This window comes from Macaca fascicularis, chromosome 3 (genome assembly GCF_037993035.2).
Source record: "Macaca fascicularis isolate 582-1 chromosome 3, T2T-MFA8v1.1".
Taxonomy (NCBI): Eukaryota; Metazoa; Chordata; class Mammalia; order Primates; family Cercopithecidae; genus Macaca; species Macaca fascicularis.
This window is the reverse complement of record NC_088377.1, coordinates 158238190-158256580: the sequence shown is the minus strand read 5'-3', so window position 1 is coordinate 158256580 and position 18391 is coordinate 158238190. Positions and strand designations below refer to the sequence as shown.

At 40.5% G+C, this 18391-nt stretch overlaps 1 protein-coding gene across 2 annotated transcripts in view; it reads right to left on the bottom strand.

The window, feature by feature from the left end:
- Positions 1-726: 726 nt before the first annotated feature.
- The window catches only part of MET (MET proto-oncogene, receptor tyrosine kinase), a 117160-nt gene continuing 99495 nt past the window's right edge, over positions 727-18391 (bottom strand). For both annotated transcript variants that reach the window (XM_005550578.5, XM_074035829.1), the window contains 6 exons: positions 17677-17757; positions 16192-16373; positions 12923-13032; positions 11551-11716; positions 3334-3470; positions 727-3238 (listed from right to left, as the gene is read on the bottom strand). In XM_005550578.5, coding sequence (XP_005550635.4) covers positions 3028-3238; positions 3334-3470; positions 11551-11716; positions 12923-13032; positions 16192-16373; positions 17677-17757 — 887 coding nt within the window. In that variant the 3' untranslated portion in view covers positions 727-3027. The remainder of the gene's footprint in view (positions 3239-3333; positions 3471-11550; positions 11717-12922; positions 13033-16191; positions 16374-17676; positions 17758-18391) is intronic.

Here is an 18391-nt window from a genome sequence, read left to right as displayed (position 1 = left end):
TAAAGGTGACAGGTTCTTGTCCTTATGGGAGAGAGTTGGAATGAACTTCCTGTGGAAATGCATCTTTTGAGTAGGAGAGAGTTTGGCCGTGAGCGGGGATTGAATTATCTCCCAGTAAAGAATCAGTCTCCACTGTATTTTATAGGCATTCTTTTAAATTGAGTTTTTAAAAAATCAGATTACCCCAAAGTGTCACACAATTCTTAGATGGCTGAAACTATCACCTTTGAATTCCCTTACCATTACAAGAATATACTTGGAGATGACCTGAAGGTAATTTCTTTGGTAACTGGGGGTAAAAGGGTGGGCACTTGTATAGACAAAGAGTAGTTTTGATGGGGCAAGAAGGCCTCTCTCTCCAACCCGCACCTAGGTATCTGTGTACCAACGGTGGGGCTGCTGCTCCATTTTTGTGTCTTCTAGTCTAAGGACACACCTTGCTGGAGAAGAGCACCATGATAAAACAGGAACCAGGTGCTCTAGCAGTTGAAAGATCGTCAGAAAAATGCAGGTAATCAGCAACTTAGACCAAACCCTTGGAAAGACAGAGACTTCCTGAGATTCGGGGATGCGTGTTGTTTTACTGCTTCCTCAGCATTCACTTGACTAAGGCTCTCCTATATGGATGAGCTCCATGCAGCCAGGTGAAATCAATCTTAGGCTTCCTCTATCATTATGCAAATGTAGGTAATCAAGCATGATTGGCAATAACCAACTATCAGTATACAAGATGTTGCATCACTTTATTTTAATTGCATGATTTATCAGAACAACAACTATTAACATACAAAGTACCATTCAGTTCAGCTGCAGGTATAGGCAGTGATAAGTATCTAATTCTTAGAAGAATCACTTACTCCCACAATCTGTCCAGACACATTAATCTAAGGACAAGTTTATAAATAGCAAACATGATTTTCACATTGCAGTGTTCTCAAGAATGTATATACAAGTGGGTAGTCCTGTTGATGGGATGTTTTCCCGAGTTCTTTCTGTTCTTGATGTGTTCATTCTCTTGACCCTGGTAGAGATAGTTCTTTCTTTCCACAGAGCAGATTTTCTTTTGTCATCCACCATTGACAATACTCTGTGAATTAGTATTACTTGTTACATTTATGAAATGGCAATATTTGGATTGTAATAGCTCTTCAGTACGATTCCTTGTGTCTTCTGGTAAGTCTCCGCGTTATCAGAGAGCTTTTAGTTATAATCACTTTCCTGCAACAACAGCCAAACTCAACCATTGAGTTTCAGTGTGACACACCCTCTTTGTAGCTTGTTGGGTTAACCCTTGGCTTCAAGTCCTGGTGATGTAATGAGGGTGGGGTGTATTGGCAATCAGTACATTTCCTTATCACAATTTACAGTCATTGAAAATCATGCTGTCATTAATCCCAGTCTGACATACCTTTTCTCAAATATTCACAGTGCAGTGTTTTTGTGGCCTAACAAAATTTTTCTCATGTCATTAAAAATAAACATTTTTATAAAAATATAACACTTTAAATGTTTACATTGACAAAACCAGTTAGAGTAACCTACACCACATGCACTATACAGTAGTAAGCACAAAATTCCACAGAATGAAACATCACAAAGTCCTGCTCAGGGTGGCTATTCCATCCAGGTGAAATAGCTGGGATTTTCAATTGCCTTTTTCATTTGTTTGTTTCTAAAGTATGTTTTGCTTAACACAAAACACACGCTAATGCAAAATAAAACTCCCCAAAAGTTTTGTTTCCAATTGCTTGTGAGGTGGGAAGCTGACACCGAGACAGAGGCTAATCTTTTCAATCCATCCACCCTTTCTTTGCTCTACCTATGAGCTGTGATTGGAACCAATGAACCTTTTAGTAAGATGTATCCTGCTTTACAAACATGCTGACTTACCTTTAAAAATATTTATCAACAAATTACTTGTCTTATTTTGAATCGTCATTTAAAAAAATACACACAAAACATCTACATGTTCACATTCATTAGATCAGAGTAGCATCATTCTCGAACAGTGGGTTTTTATATGACAACTAAATATTTCATGATGACTAAATTATTTCATACAAATCTTCTCAATGTCGTCTATGTACAATACATCCTGTTCATTTATAAGCACATTTTGTGTGATGCTATTTTGAAACTTTGACTGTATTGCCTATAAATATTCTTCCAACCAAAGGAATGTCTATACAAAAATTTAAAAGGGCTGGGTGCAGTGGCTCATGCCTGTAATCCTAGCACTTTGGGAGGCTGAGGTGGGTGGATTTCTTGAGTCCAGGAGTTTGAAACCAGCCTTGGCAACATGGCAAAATCCCGTCTCTACAAAAAATACAAATATTAGCCGGGGATGGTGGTGTGTGCCTATAGTCCCAGCTATTTGAGAGGCTTGAGTCTGGGAGGTGGAGGTTGCAGTGTGCTATGATCATGCCACTGCACTCCAGCCCCGGCAACAGAGCGAGACCTTGTCTCAAAAAACAAACAAACAAAAATTTAAAAGGGAATGTTTATCTAATGGGTGAATGACACCATCAGTAATGAAAAATGTTATTGACCATACAACACACAAAAGTTTTTTGAAACAGTAGAATTCTAAATGAGTGGCCTGTTCTGGGGCTGCCACGCCTGTTCTGAACATTGCTATCTCTTCTGAGTTTTCTGTGATCGAGAAGCCCTCAAAATTCACTGCTTCAGATTCCTGTATGAAGTCAAGTGGCACCTGATTTTTAAAGAATTCAACCCAGAATTCAAGTTTTGGGACTCCAATATGACAGGAGTGTTGTCACGGCTGCGGGCCGTTGGTCGGTGGCCTGTGGGACCAAGCCTCTGGTTCTGATGCTCTGTCAGATAAGAAATTCCTTAGAATCCAGTAATTTAAATAACAATGCAAGTCCTATAATAGTGCAATTTTGGCAAGAGCAAAGAATATCGATGGCCTTTTAAAGGTCAGGCAGTGAAAAAACCATTGGACAAAGTGTGGACTGTTGCTTTGACATATTACTAGCGCTATGATGTCTCCCAGAAGGAGGCTGGTCATGTGTCCACCTCGTCATCAGCGTTATCTTCTGATGACAACAGAGAAGGATATGGAGCGACACATTTTACGTTCACATAAGTAGCGTTTACATGGACGTAGTGCTCCCCAATGAAAGTAGAGAAGATCGCTGATATCCGGGACACCAGTTCAGAAAAGGATGGGCGCATTTCTGCTTTAGGGTGCCAGCATTTTAGCATTACTTCATATCTGTTTCAAAAAGAAAGAAATGCTGTAAGAGACCCTTTGAAGGCAGGCATTTCTGTAAAAGTAAAGAATGTAAGAGGTACAGAAAGACTACTTACAAGGGGTCTGGGCAGTATTCGGGTTGTAGGAGCCTTCTCCCTTGCAACAAGTAAACAGTTATATCAAAGGTGTTCACATCAGGATAGGGTGGGGCTCCTCTTGTCATGAGCTCCCAGAGGAGCACACCAAAGGACCACTAGTAAAACAAGAAACAGGACAGTCCAGGTGAGAGATGTGACCATAGAAATACGAAAGGAAATCAGGAGGTCTTGGTAACTAAACTTGGCTTTACATACTCAATATGGTTTCTGTTTTGGGCAACAATTTTCTTAAAGGCAATTATTAAGTTATACATTTCATGACTTGTTTAAACAGGTAAGATTTAGAGTTTTCAAAAAGAATATCTGAAGTCCACATGATGACGAAGATTCCATCTGTAGTTAGCAGAATACCTCTTCCAAATTCTGTCCTGCAGTTTCAAAGCACTAACATGTTTCTATCCTTTTCTTTTCTGATAGCTTCGCTACAATTGTACATTACTTGTAAAAGAAGAAGAAAGCCTCCCAAAATTTAAATTTGTGTGGTTTCAAAATGAACATAAGTACTCTTTAAGAAATGTAACCACATTGAAAGGTTAATATTAAAAGGGAAGATCTAAATCTGCATAAGTAAAAATCCATATTAAAAATCAGAAATAATAAAACTGCAGGCAACAAGTCTCTCTATTGAAAATTAATTTCAATAAAACTGTCACATGAAAATGTTAAAGTACTAGATTCTTATAAAATAGCCATATCAGTACTATATAGGAAGATCACAGGGACACGGAGAGGTTAAATGACTTGCTAAAATTCCCCAATACATCTGAATCCACAATGGGATAAACATTTAAGAGTTCCTGACCCTTAGGTCTTGTTTGGTCTACTGAACTTCACTAAACATGCAATTTCTTGATTTAAAACACTGTGCTCAGGATACACCAGGTCATACATATTATCTCACCCGGACATGTGCCCACGCAAGAATGACACTAGGAGAGTCAGCATGGCCTGAGGCTGCCCCTGTGGAGAGCACCTGGGGGACAGTTCTTGCCCAGCAACACTTCCAGGCCACTCTAAGAGTAGGAAGCATAAGGAGGAAGAAATGAAGGAAGCTTGGAGCAGAAGGAAAATCCACACCAGACAGCTGGAGTAGGAAAACATAAAACTGAGAGGCAAGTGTAGCTTGTAGTACCCAGCACGAAGGAGAATAAAGCCTGCCTTTGAACACTGCGACTGAAAGAAAGAAATGAGGTAGATGCTGTAATTGCCGATACGAATTTCCACTAATGACTTCTTTGCCCAAGTGCAAGAACCCTTGAAGGCTGCTGACTGCCTTGATCTCAACAGAAAACTCAAACCCCTTGCCAGAAGGGAGCTACGGGACTTTGCTGTCTAATTCAGCTTTGCAAAACAGAAGTTTTCAAAGCCTGAAAATCTTAGTAATCACTTCTGACAACATCATCGTGTTAACTTTCAAGTCCCAGAATATGCACTAATATTTAAAATCAATTTAACAAGTATCAATTGACCCTTGATCACAGACGAGTAGGGTACTGTTCACGTTACTAGATAGGTCCCAGGGCTGAATGAACAGGGTTAACAGAATTGTGCAGGTAACTGTCACACAGGACAATAAGATAATGGCTGTAACATAGAGCAGTAACATCAAAGAGGTACAAAGGTTGCCAAAAGTCAAAGAGATACTAGTAGGGTACTGAGAAAGGCTGCAGGAAAATAGTGACAGTAAGGTGGGTCTTGAGGAACAGGGAGACTTTATTTTACAGGTGCAGGTAATACGAGGGCAGAGAGACAGTTTTGGAGGGAGGGGGTGGGGCCAGTTGTAAGAGTACACATGTGTTCTTTCTTTCTTTTCTTTTTTTTTTTTTTTTTTTGAGATGGAGTTTTGCTCTTTTGCCCAGGCTGGAGTGAAGTGGTGCAATCTTGGTGCACTGCAACCTCTTCCTCCCGGGTTCAAGCGACTCTCCTGCCTCAGCCTCCTGAGTAGCTGGGATTATAGGAGCCCACCACCATGCCCGGCTAATTTTTGTATTTTTAGTAGAGAAGGGGTTTTGCCATATTGGCCAGGCTGGTCTCGAACTCCTGACCTCAGGTGATCCACCCTCCTCTGCCTCCCAAAGTGCTAGGATTACAGGCATGAGCCACCATGCCTGGCTGCATATGTGTTCTTATTAAACCATAAGTATAGTAGTTCACGTTGCTTGACATGTTGGAGTAGGGGAAGAGATTAGGAACCCAGAAGATTGAAATGGGTCTGTGCTGTGGAGGTTTTTAAATGTTCAAAGTGGGTTAGGCAGGGCAGGACAAGGTGGTTCACGTCCGTAATCCCAGCACTAATGCATGCCGAGCTTAATACCTAGGGGATGGGTTGACAGCTGCAGCAAACCACCATGGCACACGTTTACCTATGTAACAGATCTGCACATCTTGCACATGTACCCTGGAACTTAAAATAAAATAAAAATGGTTCAGATGGTAAATTTTATGTATTTTTTTGCCACAATAAAAAAGGAATGAATTACTGATACATTGCTACTACTGATACAACAACATGGATGGCTTTCAAATGTAATATGCGAAGTAAAAGGAGACAGACTCATAAGACTACTGACTGCATGATTCCATTTATATGACATTTTAGAAAAAGTAAAACTCTAGAGACAAAATAAATCTGATTTTCTGATTTCCAGGTCCTGGGAATAGGGTAGAGGTTGACTACAAAGGAGCATAAGGAAATTTTCTGGGATGATGAAACCGTTCTATGTCCTGATAGTTGGAGTGGTGGTTACACAACTGCATGCATTTGTCAAAACTTGAAGAACTGAACACTAAAAAGAATGATGAGTGGGTAGATTACACAATGGTGATGCCATTAATCGAAGCCAGGAGGTGAGAAATTGAGGGTTTGGCAGGAAAGAATTTGATTTTGAACGTGGTAAATTTGTGACATTGATGATGACATCCAGGTAGAGAGAATCAAAGGTGGTTATTGATGGGACTGGTTCCAATTGTTGGTGGAGGATGTCCAGGGAGACAGCTACATCTGAGAGAAGGAAGAGAGAAGGAAGAGAAGCCATTGAGGATAAAGAAAACAACCTAGAAGCAGGAGGAACACCAGAAGGCTCGGTGTCCCAGAAACCAAAGGAAGAGGAAATTTCAAGAAAAATGAGCATTACGATAATGTTAAATGCTTCAGAAAGATGAGGCAGATAAGAGCTGAGAACAAGGAAGTCAATACACAGTTTAATGGAAGAACTTGTATTAAGTGTGAAACAATGTGTAATACAATTGCAACACCCATTGCAAAAGGGATCAGAGGAGGGTGTGAGTGATTTCAAGTGTAGTGACACTCCGATTTTGTTTGAATGGACTTAAAGAGAATTCAGACTTTAGCCAAACTCCATTTTGGCATTTTCTAGAAAGAAAACCCAATCTACAAGCAGGCAAGTTTTTGGTCATAGGTTTCAACATACACACAGCTCATTACATGTTTTTGGAAATGTTCCATGTCAACATTCAAGATTCTGCTGTCCTGGAAGTAAAACACTGTGCAAATTTATCCACGCAGTCAGTAACCATTTCCCAAAGCAGCATTACGTACAGATTATTTAGCTTCAGCCTTTATGTAGCACAACATAGTGTCTTTCAATGACAGCGAGAGAGAAATAGCACCATCCTATCTACAGAAACCTACGTAAATTTCCAGTCAAGTATCTGAGTGACTGTGGCTATGGGGGAAGCCTTGGCCTCTTGCTGTCTGTGTGTGTTTGTTGGGGAGGTGGCGGTATTGTTGTGTGTATGTGGCTGTCAAGAAGCTTAGAATCCCAACACTTGCCGTAAACATCCAAAATTTCATCAGGCTCTTTTATATAAATCAGCTTTTTTGAGGTATAATTTATAGATCACAAAATTCACCAATTTTAAGTGATTGGTGATGTTTAGTAAATTAAAGTGATTAAATGATGTTTAGTAAATTTATATAGATGTGCAGCTATCATATCATCACAGTCCAGTTTTAGGTCATCTCAACATTCCAGAAAATTCTCTCATGCCCATTTGTGGTTTATCTTCACTCCTTCTCTTGGCCCCAAGCAACCACTGATTTGTTTTCTGACTCTATAGTTCTGCCTCTTTCTAGAAATTTCATATAAATGGAACCATTCAACATGTAATTTAGGAACCCAGAAGATTGAAATGGGTCTGTGCTGTAATTTTTTTATCTGCCTTTTTTCACTTAACAATGTTTCTGAGGTTTATCATACTGTAGTAGGCATCAGTAATTCCTTTATGTTGATGAATGGTTTAGTCCACTGTATGGACACAACACATTTTGTTTATCCATTCACCAGTTGATGGACATTAAGATTGCTTCTGGCTTTTGGCTATTATGAAGAGAACTACTGTGATCATTCATGTACAAATCTTTATGTAGGCATATGTTTCATTTCATGTGTTCATGAGCTAGCTATTCATACATCTCTTTGGTAAAATGTCTATTCAAATCTTTTGCTTACTTAAAAAAATTGAGTAATTTTGCCTTTGCTATGGTTTGAATGTGTCTCCCAAAGTTCATGTGTTGGACACTTAATCCCCTCCCAATGCAACAGTGTTCAGAGGAGGGACCTTTAAGAGGGAATTAGGTCATGAGGCTCTACTCTCATGAGTGGATTAATGTCATTATCTTGGGAGTTACTTCATTATTGTGGAAGGGGGTTTGTTGTAATAGAGAGTCTGGTCACCTCTTGCTCTCTCTTGCACTCTCTCACACCCGTGTGATGCCTTCCACCATGTTATGACACAGCAAGAAGACCCTCAGTAGATGTGCCCCCCTTGATCTTAGACTTCCTGGCCTCCAGAACTGTGAGCCAAATACATTTCTGTTCATTATAAATCACCCAATTTGTGGTGTTGTGTTATAGCAGCACAAAACAGATTAAGACAGTCTTATTGAGTTGTAAGGGTTGGCTCGGGCTCTTAATGGCAGACTAACACTCAAGTCTGAATGAACAGCATGTTCTTGGAGGATGGGTTAATTCTCCCTATCTTTTGCCTTTACCTGCCACTGTCACTAACATGTCCCCAGTCTCCCTCTCTAGCATCCACTTCTTTCATCTCTTTCAGAATCTTTCAGGATCAAAATACCAGGCATTAAGCTCTACCCTGCACTATCACTTTCCCTTATCAGTCTCATGCATGCTGAAGTCCTGGTCCTCCATCATGACCTGTGACCTACTTACTTATGGAAAACAAACCCCCAGTCACCTCAACTTATTCTCTAATAGTTCCCCTACCTCCTCACAGGAACTGAAACTCAGCTTTCACTTGAAGCCACAATTTCTTTGAAACTCTTGCCAATAGGGGCCACACCTGTCCCTCTTGCTGATTCACAGAGAGGTGGATGAGATGACTTCTTGCTTCCCATGTCACACTCAGATCTCTATCCCACCATCTCTCAAAAGCTACCAACCCTTTCTCTTCAAGTGCATGTCCCCCGTGAACATTATTTTCTGACTACCTTGTTTGCACATTTTTCTTTTTTAGTTGTTATCCTCAAGGACTGAAACATCAAATGTTTCTCTACCTCCAGACATCACAGTCCTCCGACTTACAACATGTGAATAGAATAAGTGTACTCTCCAGTCCGTTCAACACCTGGGCTCCTCAGCACGCTCTAGACTGCCAAAGCACTCAAGTTACTCAGCTTCCAAGACCCTTCTGGTGTACTGAGTAGCAGTTGGCTCTGTTGAGCATCCAATTTCTCCTTGAAAATTTCTCTTCCTCTGACTTTCACGGTGGTCTCTGCTCCTGGGTCCCTTACCTCACTGCTTTTCTCTTTCACTTTGTATACGTAGGTTCTATTGAATAATTGCTTTTGGACTCTCAAAAGCATATTCCCAGCCTTGACCCCTGCTATGGACTGAATTGTGTTCCCCGGAAATTCATATGTTGAAGTTCTAAGCCACAGTGTGACAATGTTTAACGATGGGGTCGTTTAGAGGTAATTCAGTTTAGATAAGGTCATGAGGGTGGGCCTTCATGCTGGGATTCGTGCCCTTTTAAGAAGAGATACTAGAGAGCTGGCTCTCATTCTTTTCCTTTCAAGTCGTCTTAGAGAATGATTGGTATGGTTTGGATTTGTGTCCCCATTCAAATCTCATGTTGAATTTTAATCCCCAGTGTGGGAGCTGAGGCCTGGTGGGAGGCTACTGCATCATGGAGGTAGATTTCTCCCTTTAGTGCTGTTCTCACGATAAAGTTCTAAGGAGATCTGGTTGTTTAAAAGTGTGTGGCACCTCTCCCCTTGGTGAGAGCTTGTCCCCATCTTGGTCCTGCTCCTGCCATGTAAGATGCCTGCTCCCGCTTTGCCTTCTGCCATGGGTAAAAAGTTCCCTGAGACTTCCTCTCAGTGCTGGGGTATTGCCAGGTGGGACTGTGAGAAGAGGGCCACCATCTTCCATTCCCCAGAATGGCAGATCTACCAACAACTTGCACCATGTGCCTGGAAAAGCTGCAGGCACTCAATGCCAGCCGATGAAAGCAGCCATGGGGCTGAGCCCTGCAGAGCCACAGGGGCAGAGCTGTCCAAGGCCTTGGGAGCCCATCCCTTGCATCGGTGTGCCCTGGATATGAGACATAGAGTCAAAAAAGTTATTTTGGAGCTTTAAGATTTAATAACTGCCTTGCTGGGTTTCAGACTTGCATATTTTGGCCAATTTCTCCCATTTGGAATGGGAGCATTCGCCCACTGCCTGTACCCTCATTGTATCTTGGAAGCAACTAACTTGTTTTTGATTTTACAGGCTCATAGGCAGAAGGGACTTGCCTTGTCTCAGATGAGACTTTAGACTTGGACTTTTTAGCTGATGCTGGAATGAATGAAGACTTTGGGGGACTGTTGGGAAGGAATGAATGTGTTTTGAAATGTGAGAAGGACGTGAAATTTGGGAGGAACCAGGGCGGAATGATATGGTTTGACTCTGTGTTCCCACCAAACTCTCATGTTAAATTGTAATCCCCGATGCTGAGGCAGGGATGTGGTTGGAGGTGACTGGATCATGGGGGCAGATTTCTTCCTTTGCTGCTGTTCTTGTGATAGAGTTCTCAGGAGATCTGGTTGTTTAAAAGTGCGTGGCACCTCCCCCAGCCTTGTTGGTCCTGCTCCTGCCGTGTAAAATGCCTGCTCCTAGTTTGCCTTCTGCTATAAGTAAAAGCTCCCTGAGGCCTCCCCAGCCATGCTTCCTGTAGAGTCTGCAAAACTGTGAGCCAATTAAATCTCTTTTTATAAGTTACCCAGGCTCAGTATTTCTTTATAGCAGTGCGAGAACAGACTAATACAATGATGAAAGATTGCAGTCTAGTCTGACTACAGTTTTGTTTCCACATTACCGGAGAATAAATTCCATACTCTCTAGTTCGGTTTTCAAGGAACTCTATGACCTAGTATATTTTTCTCAGTTTATTCTCATAACTTCCCTCTGTGTTTTCTGTTCTTGCCAAATAATCAACTAAGTATTGTTTTCTTAGAACTTTACAGGTGCTTATACTTTCCTGCTCTTCTGCCACACGTGGATTGGAATTTCCATTGCCCAGCTGCCCAATTCCAAACCTGCTATCCTTTAACCCAATTCAAATGCCACTTCTCCTTAGGGTGAAAGGGGAATGTGGTGAATCTGGCTGCCCAGGTGAGTATTTCTCACAGCCTCAGCACTCAGGTGCATGCCTTTTGAGGGCTGGTTCTGTGCAAGAAGGATGGCCTTTGTAGATAAGGAAAGTCACTTTACTAGCTAGGCCCAGGGATCATGCCCTCACTGCTAGACTGCCTCAGTTACAGCTTCCAGACTTCTTGATGTGGAATTCTTGCTCGCCTGGGGCTATGAGAATCAGGGCTCATTCCAGGCCACCTGTGTCACAGTCATTGTTGACCATCTCATCTCTTCCCTTCAGAGCCAAAGTTCTTGGCCGAAAGGGTTCATGCCTGGTTCAGCTCTGGGCTTCCTAATGAGCCAATACGTTGCCCCACTCAACAAATATTTTGAATAAATGAGTGAATTTATGAAAATATACAATGTGAACATATCAGACAAGTTCATTTTTACATATGAAGAAAACTGGAATTGGTGGTGTTGAATATTTTTTTAAATTAAGTAGTGATAAAATTTCAAAAAAAGTTGGATATGAAAGTAAAAGAAGAGAAAGTCAGAGAAACCAATACATTACCACATCTGACTTGGTGGTAAACTTTTGAGTTTGCAGACTTTCCAAAGCCATCCACTTCACTGGCAGCTTTGCACCTGTTTTGTTGTGCACACTATAGTATTCTTTATCATACATGTCTCTGGCAAGACCAAAATCAGCAACCTTGACTGTGAATTTTTCATCCAGCCTACAGAAAGGACAAAAATTATTACCCGTGGTTGAAACAGAATAATTTACAATGATGCTGAATATCTACAGATTAAACAAGCGGCTTCAGTATTTGAAATCCGTAACTTCTGAAGGAAATACTTCATCTAGCCTCTATTGACTAACACTAAATTACAACAGAATTCTTGAATAAAAATGCTTGACATTGACATTGCCAGTTCAACAGGCTGAGGAAAGAGATCATGAATTGTATGGCATGAGAAAGTCCTTTTTGCTTTAATGTAGATCTGCAGTAGTAAGTTTGTCTCCCCTCTGGGTTTACTTTGGTTGCTAAAGGGAGTACGCCAATTGACTACCCAAGCAATCACCAGTCTTCACTTGTCAACTTATTAGCGATACTCAGTTTTATGGGAGAGCATGACAGGGGACTGATACTTTACTTTTTCATTCTTAAATGAGCTAGGTTAGCACACAAAACTCATATATCCCACCACTGAGGTAACAGAGAACTAGGATACATAGTGAAGCATCTAAGAAAAACAGCAAAGTTCAACAAAAATCAATTTCCGCTATCTGGAGCTGTGCATCCTCTGTTTAAGCTGGCTTTTATGTTGTTACATTGACCAAAATCAAGGTAGGAAATTAATAGCACAGCTCTTTCATTCACACATACCATAAGTCATGAATCAGTGCTATGCAAGGGAAAACATGAACTCAATTACAAACTGTTGACTGTTGTATTATATAGCCAGGCAGCCAGACACAAATAAAGTTCTTTGTATATTCATTCCCAAATACCATTTTTGGTAGGGCTTCTGCAGGCTGGCTTCAAATCCACTCTTGGGAAGTTGCAATATGTTGGTATTTGTGTTCCCAGCCCTCTCCTTTTCACTGTCAAATGTTGAAGATCAAGTTCTCCCTCCCCAACACTAATGCAGTGTGAAACCACAACATTGAGAGCTACTGGAGGGAAGGACTGAGAAAAGCAAAAGTACACAACAGCTGTTTAAGACCCCCTATGGAGAATCCTTTTAAATTCTCTGTTGGATAAAGTCTGAAAGTCCCATCCACATCCCCAGGGCTTACACATCGATTTAAAATTGTAACAGAAATAAAGGACTTTTGCATGAGAAGAGAAAACAGCCTAAGTAGCATTGAACAGTGGGAAACAGATTCCTCCTTGTCACTTAATTTGGACTGTGGGCACAGAGATTCTAATACTTACATACAGTTTCTTGCAGCCAAGTCTCTGTGGACAAACTTTTTGCTTGCAAGATATTTCATGCCTTTGGCTACTTGAAGACCAAAGCCAATAAGATCTTTTACAGTTGGATTCTGCAATCAAAGAGAGTTAGAAAAGCATAAACTAAGCATCTACTGTTCTAATTTTGATCTTAGAATTCTGAAATGTTTATTTATAAAAAATTATTTTGTCTCAGAAATTAGTTTGGGCTTGGTGGCTCAAGCCTGTAATTCCAAAACTTTCAGAGGCCAAGGCAAGAGGATGGCTTGAGGCCAGGATTTTGAGATCAGCCTTGGCTACACAGTGAGATCCTGTCTTTACTCCCATCCACCGTCCACAAAAAAATTAGCTTTGTGTGGTGGTGTGCACGTGTAGTCCCAGCTGCTTAGGAGCCTGAGGAGGGAGGATCACTTGAGCCCAGGAGTTGGATACTGCAGTGCACTATGACTGTGCCACTGCACTCCAGCCTGGGCGACAGAGACCAAAAAACAAAACAACAACAATGAAAAGTGTGCCCCATTGACAGATCAACCATTTGTTAAGTATTTATTGTATGCAAAACACCAGGCTAGTTGTTTTCATAAATTACAGCTACTTCTGCACTTCTGTCAGGCAGGTGTTATAGGCTCCATTTTCCAGATGGGAAAATGGAGATGTTTTAAAATGTGGTTTCATTATTTTCCAGGTATGATGAGGCCAACAGAACAGGAGACCAATGCCATTGAAAAGATAGTTTACTACTCACAGTTTGTAAGAGGAGGGGGAACACCCTGTCATGCAGGGTCACATGGGGGAAGCCCTGGGGTCTGGAGGCAGGGAGAGTGAGGGGAGAAACATGAGCAAGAGCCTTCATTGTGGTTTCCCTGGGAAGAAACTGGTAAGGCAGGGTAAGCAGGTTTGGAGCTGGCCAATCTGGAGTATTTCAGCAGGCTCCGAAGACAGTTCTAGTTGTCTGGAACTGGGCCCTGGGGTGATTAGGGCAGGTGGATAGTGGCCCAAAGCGTAAGAGTCTGATAAAGGAGGAGGTTAGGTAAGGGCTCTGGATTGGTTGGTTTGCACAAGGCAGGTATGCTTTGAAGGCAAGTTGTTTACTATTTGTAGGAATTAGCTAGCCCTGGGAGGGACAGTTCCTCCAGGGTCAGTAAGGCCCAAGATGTCAGAACATCAGAAACATGCTGTGAATAGAGGAGGCTCAGAAAGAAATCAACCCAAACCACTCAGCTGTCAACTCTGGTGATGTCACTGGCTGGCAGTCAGGAACGGGGTATTCTCCTTCAACAGTCACTGAGGAGTTTGTCAGTGCAAGATGTAGTCAGTGGGAACCCTGCAAAAGGGCTGTAGCTCCCCTCAATGCACACAGCATAGAGAAAGGCCAGTTTCTGGTTTTAGGTTTCTCTTTAAGACACATCTGGCTACACATTATATGCATTGAAATATTACTATGTATGTCATAAACATGTACAGTTTTGTGTCAATTATAATAAAGAAATTGATTTTTCTTTAAAAAGAATTAAAGTGTAGGAAGAAAATACTTGACAAATAAATACTTTATATGCAAAAAAAAAAAAAAAAAAGACACATCTGGGTTTGTGGTTGTTCTCAGTATCAACTCCTTGGATTAAAAAAGGCCATGGCACTATTCTGTTCCGGATAACAAGAAATCTCTATCATGCTTTAATCCTAGGGTAGCAGTACCCAGCCACATTAATCCATCAGGGTAATAACAAAAGTTGAAGCGGGAAAGTGCAGTCTGTCAGGGCAGCTGTGTGCTTTGTAAGGTCAATTCGCCTTATCTGCAAAAGTTCACTACCAGGGAATGTTTTATTCTTTTGGCTGAGTAGTATCTCATTACTCTCCTAGAGCTTATTTTCTCTGATAATTTGACCCCATATTTATAAAGTTGCTTTTGATCAACTTCATTATCTCCCACAGAGACTTGGAGAGCAGGAACAAAGACAGAGCCTGAGGCCATCTATGAATTCAGTTCTTGAGATTCTTCTTCCCACCCTCCCTTGTCCTGGCCTGGCGACTTTTAAGTCCTGGCATAAATGTCATGAAAAGAATCTACCACTTGCAAGAACCTAAGAACCTTGTTTTGTAACCCTTAGCTGATTCATTCAATAACTATTTACTGACAGTCTATGTGCTAAACACTGTTTTAGGTGTTGGAGCCATAGCGGTGAACAAAATACACAAAAATCCTACCCTCATGAGCTTCCATTCTAATGGGATGAGGTTGTGTGTACATATATATGCTTATATGTACATCTATATAGCTATTGTTTATTTGTTTATAATCTACTAACAGTGCTATTCAATAGAAATATAAAGCAAGTCACACACGTAATTTAAAATTTTCTAGTAGCCATACTCAAAAATAAAAAGAAACAGGTGAAATTAATTTTCACAATATATATTTCAACCCCCAAAATCCCAAATATTTCAGCATGTAATCAATATAAACAACTACTAGTGAGATATTTCACCTTTTTTTTTATACTAAGTATTCAGAATCTGGGATGTATTCTACACCATGCATCACACTTCAGTTCAAACTAGCCTCGTTTTACATGTGGTTCATGGCCATAGTATTGAACAGCTCAGGCCTTGTGTATCAGATGACGGTAAGTGTGATGGGGGAAAATACAGCAGGGAAGAGGAGTCTGTAGCCATGAGGATGGGTGGTCAGTTGCAATTTTTAAACAGATTAGGGAGGCTTATGTTGAAGATGACATTACGGCCAAGAGCTGAAGAAGATGAGGAAGTGAGATATGTGGCTATTTGCGGGGAGAGTGTTCCAGGCCGAGGGAGCACAAGTGCAAAGGTCCTGAGGTATGAGAGTGGATGGCAAGGGCGAGGAACAGCAAGGGACGCACCTGGAGTTAGTTTTTCAATGCCTTCTAGAGTTAACATTCCATATGGGCTGAAGCTTGCTCAGCTTCCACTTCTCCTGTGCTGTGCACAGTTTCTGGCACACAGTAGACATGCAAAGATGACTAAATGTCCCTATCAGGGGGAAGGTAGAACAAGGTTGCTTGCAGAGCAAGTGAGAATCACCGGTCCAGGAAACCCTTCCGGGTGTCACTATTTCCCACCAGGATAGAAGACTTTGAGGTACATTTGAATGATGCTAACATTTTAAATGTGCATCTTTGGCTACTAGCTTTTTAAAGACTCAGAGCAGGCCTGTTTTGAAGGGATGGCTGGCTTACAGCTAGTCTGCCAGTCAGTAAGCTTGGCAGTCAACTTACATGAGTCTCATTTCGAATGAAATTTCGAAGATCTCCATGTTTCATGTAGGGTAGGACCACCAGCGGAGACCCTTCACTTCGCAGGCAGATTCCCAGGAGCGAGAGGACATTGGGATGACTAAAATCTTTCATGATGATTCCCTCGGTCAGAAACTGGGAAACTTCTCCTATGTCAGTGATTCCTAAGAAATCCAGTGGTGGAGACATTAACTTCATTATGGAACAGTGAATACTTTGTCAGATTTAGATAGGAAGAGCAATGAAATGGAAAGCCATACAGTTAGCATCTTGTCCTGAGGGTTTGACTGCAGAGTGTTCATTTTATAACACATCTGAGTGAATGATGCCACTCTGCACTATGCCTTCCAGTCACCTACACCCACTTTTGCAAGATAGTGTCCAGTCAGCCACCAGACTGTCTCCTATAAACTTAGTGCAAAGTTTGTACTTAGGTTTCATAAAGACTGTACCTTTATTTCCCTCATGGTCAGACTTCCAACAAAATTAACCATGTAGAACACTATTTAGCATGTCGATTTATATTTTAAAAAGACTGAAATAGTTGTGGCAGTAAAGTATCTTGCAGGAAAACCTTTCATTTGTGCACTTAAAGCTCATTAAGTCCCATGTAAAGTTTGTAGTAAAGTTGGTTACCATTTTTCAGGCTGCTGCAATTTGCAAGCAGAAGATGAGAAATGGGAGTAGAAAATGCAAGCATGTGAGATCTGTCAACACAGGCAGAGCCAGGGACACTATGTATGTGGAGTACACTGTTTGTGTAATATAGTAATTTATGGCTGTAATTATGGTTTGGGGTCACCAATAAAGACTTAGTTTGTATTTGGAAGCATTCCCTTAAACAGAGCATGCATTTCATCTTAAAAAGATTTTCTCAATAACAGCTAAAATTTTAAGTAATGTTCCAGCACTAAAAAGGGGTAAGTTTCATTTATTTAGGAAGTTCATGTATGTGGAATGCCTCATTCTCCAAAAATGTGGATAAATGAGGTATTACCATACTTACAATTTTTCAATTTTTGGCCAGCGTCGTTTTCTCCTGTTTGTCTTATTTCATTTTTTATCTTTTTAATGGAAGTTGTGGTTAAAAAATAATTATAGTAATGCCTCCGGGTAAAATGAGTCATTACTACTGTATGTGCCAACATGCTTCCAATAGTTTCCATAAATGTCACTTGCAAAACAAATATTATAAGCCAAACATAGTTATAGTTAAATGATACTCAGTTCATCCAAGAACCTCATTTCTCTTACCCCCTTACTAATGAGGGCTCTGAGGGATCATTTCAGAGGAAATAGTTCAATAAAAGTCTAGAACAAAACAAATTTTCAGGATTAGGTCCCATAATTTCAGTGGTAGCTGATTTTTCCACAAGGGGAAAGTGTAAATCAACATTTTATTATAAGCTAGTTATTAGGTTGCAAACCACAAAAGTATACTCCACGGTTAAATAAAATGCCACTTACTGTTCAAGGATTTCACAGCACAGTGAATTTTCTTGCCATCATTGTCCAACAAAGTCCCATGATATACACAACCAAAATGCCCTGTGCAAAAGAAAGAACTTGGTTAGTACTGCATCACATCTAATTATGAAATCATTATATATCAAGCCTTTTATAAGCTTCGTTTTATTCCTTCTTCTTTCTATACAGCAAAAGAGTATGTTTAAAAAATACTTTTAACAATACCACTGTAGGTGTGTAGGTGTGTTTGTAAATATATATGTAGATGTGACACCTTTCACCGAAGGGTATAAGCAATGTGATGATTTAATTCATGAATAAGTTGTAGGTGATATGACTCATATTAAAGGCTAATCTAATAAAATATTCAACCATAGTGGAACCACTGAAAAGGTGAGTAACATCTGCCTCATCAAATAAATGTATTTTTAAGGATGACATAGTATTTTAAAATATGAAAATAAAGTTAACCCACATGAAGAACTAAGATAAACACGTAAATAAGAACTAAAAGAACACATAAAATAAGCTCCCTATATTCTAATAAACTGAAATGAAATAAAAACGTTACCATTAAAAATAAGATTAGTATTATAGAATAAGGATTTCCCCATTAGTCACTGGTTAATACGTAATCCAGGTTGGCAGAAACCGAAAGGCAGTTGCCCAAATGAAGCCAATTCACCCTGACTCACTTCATCCAGTTCTCTCTGGC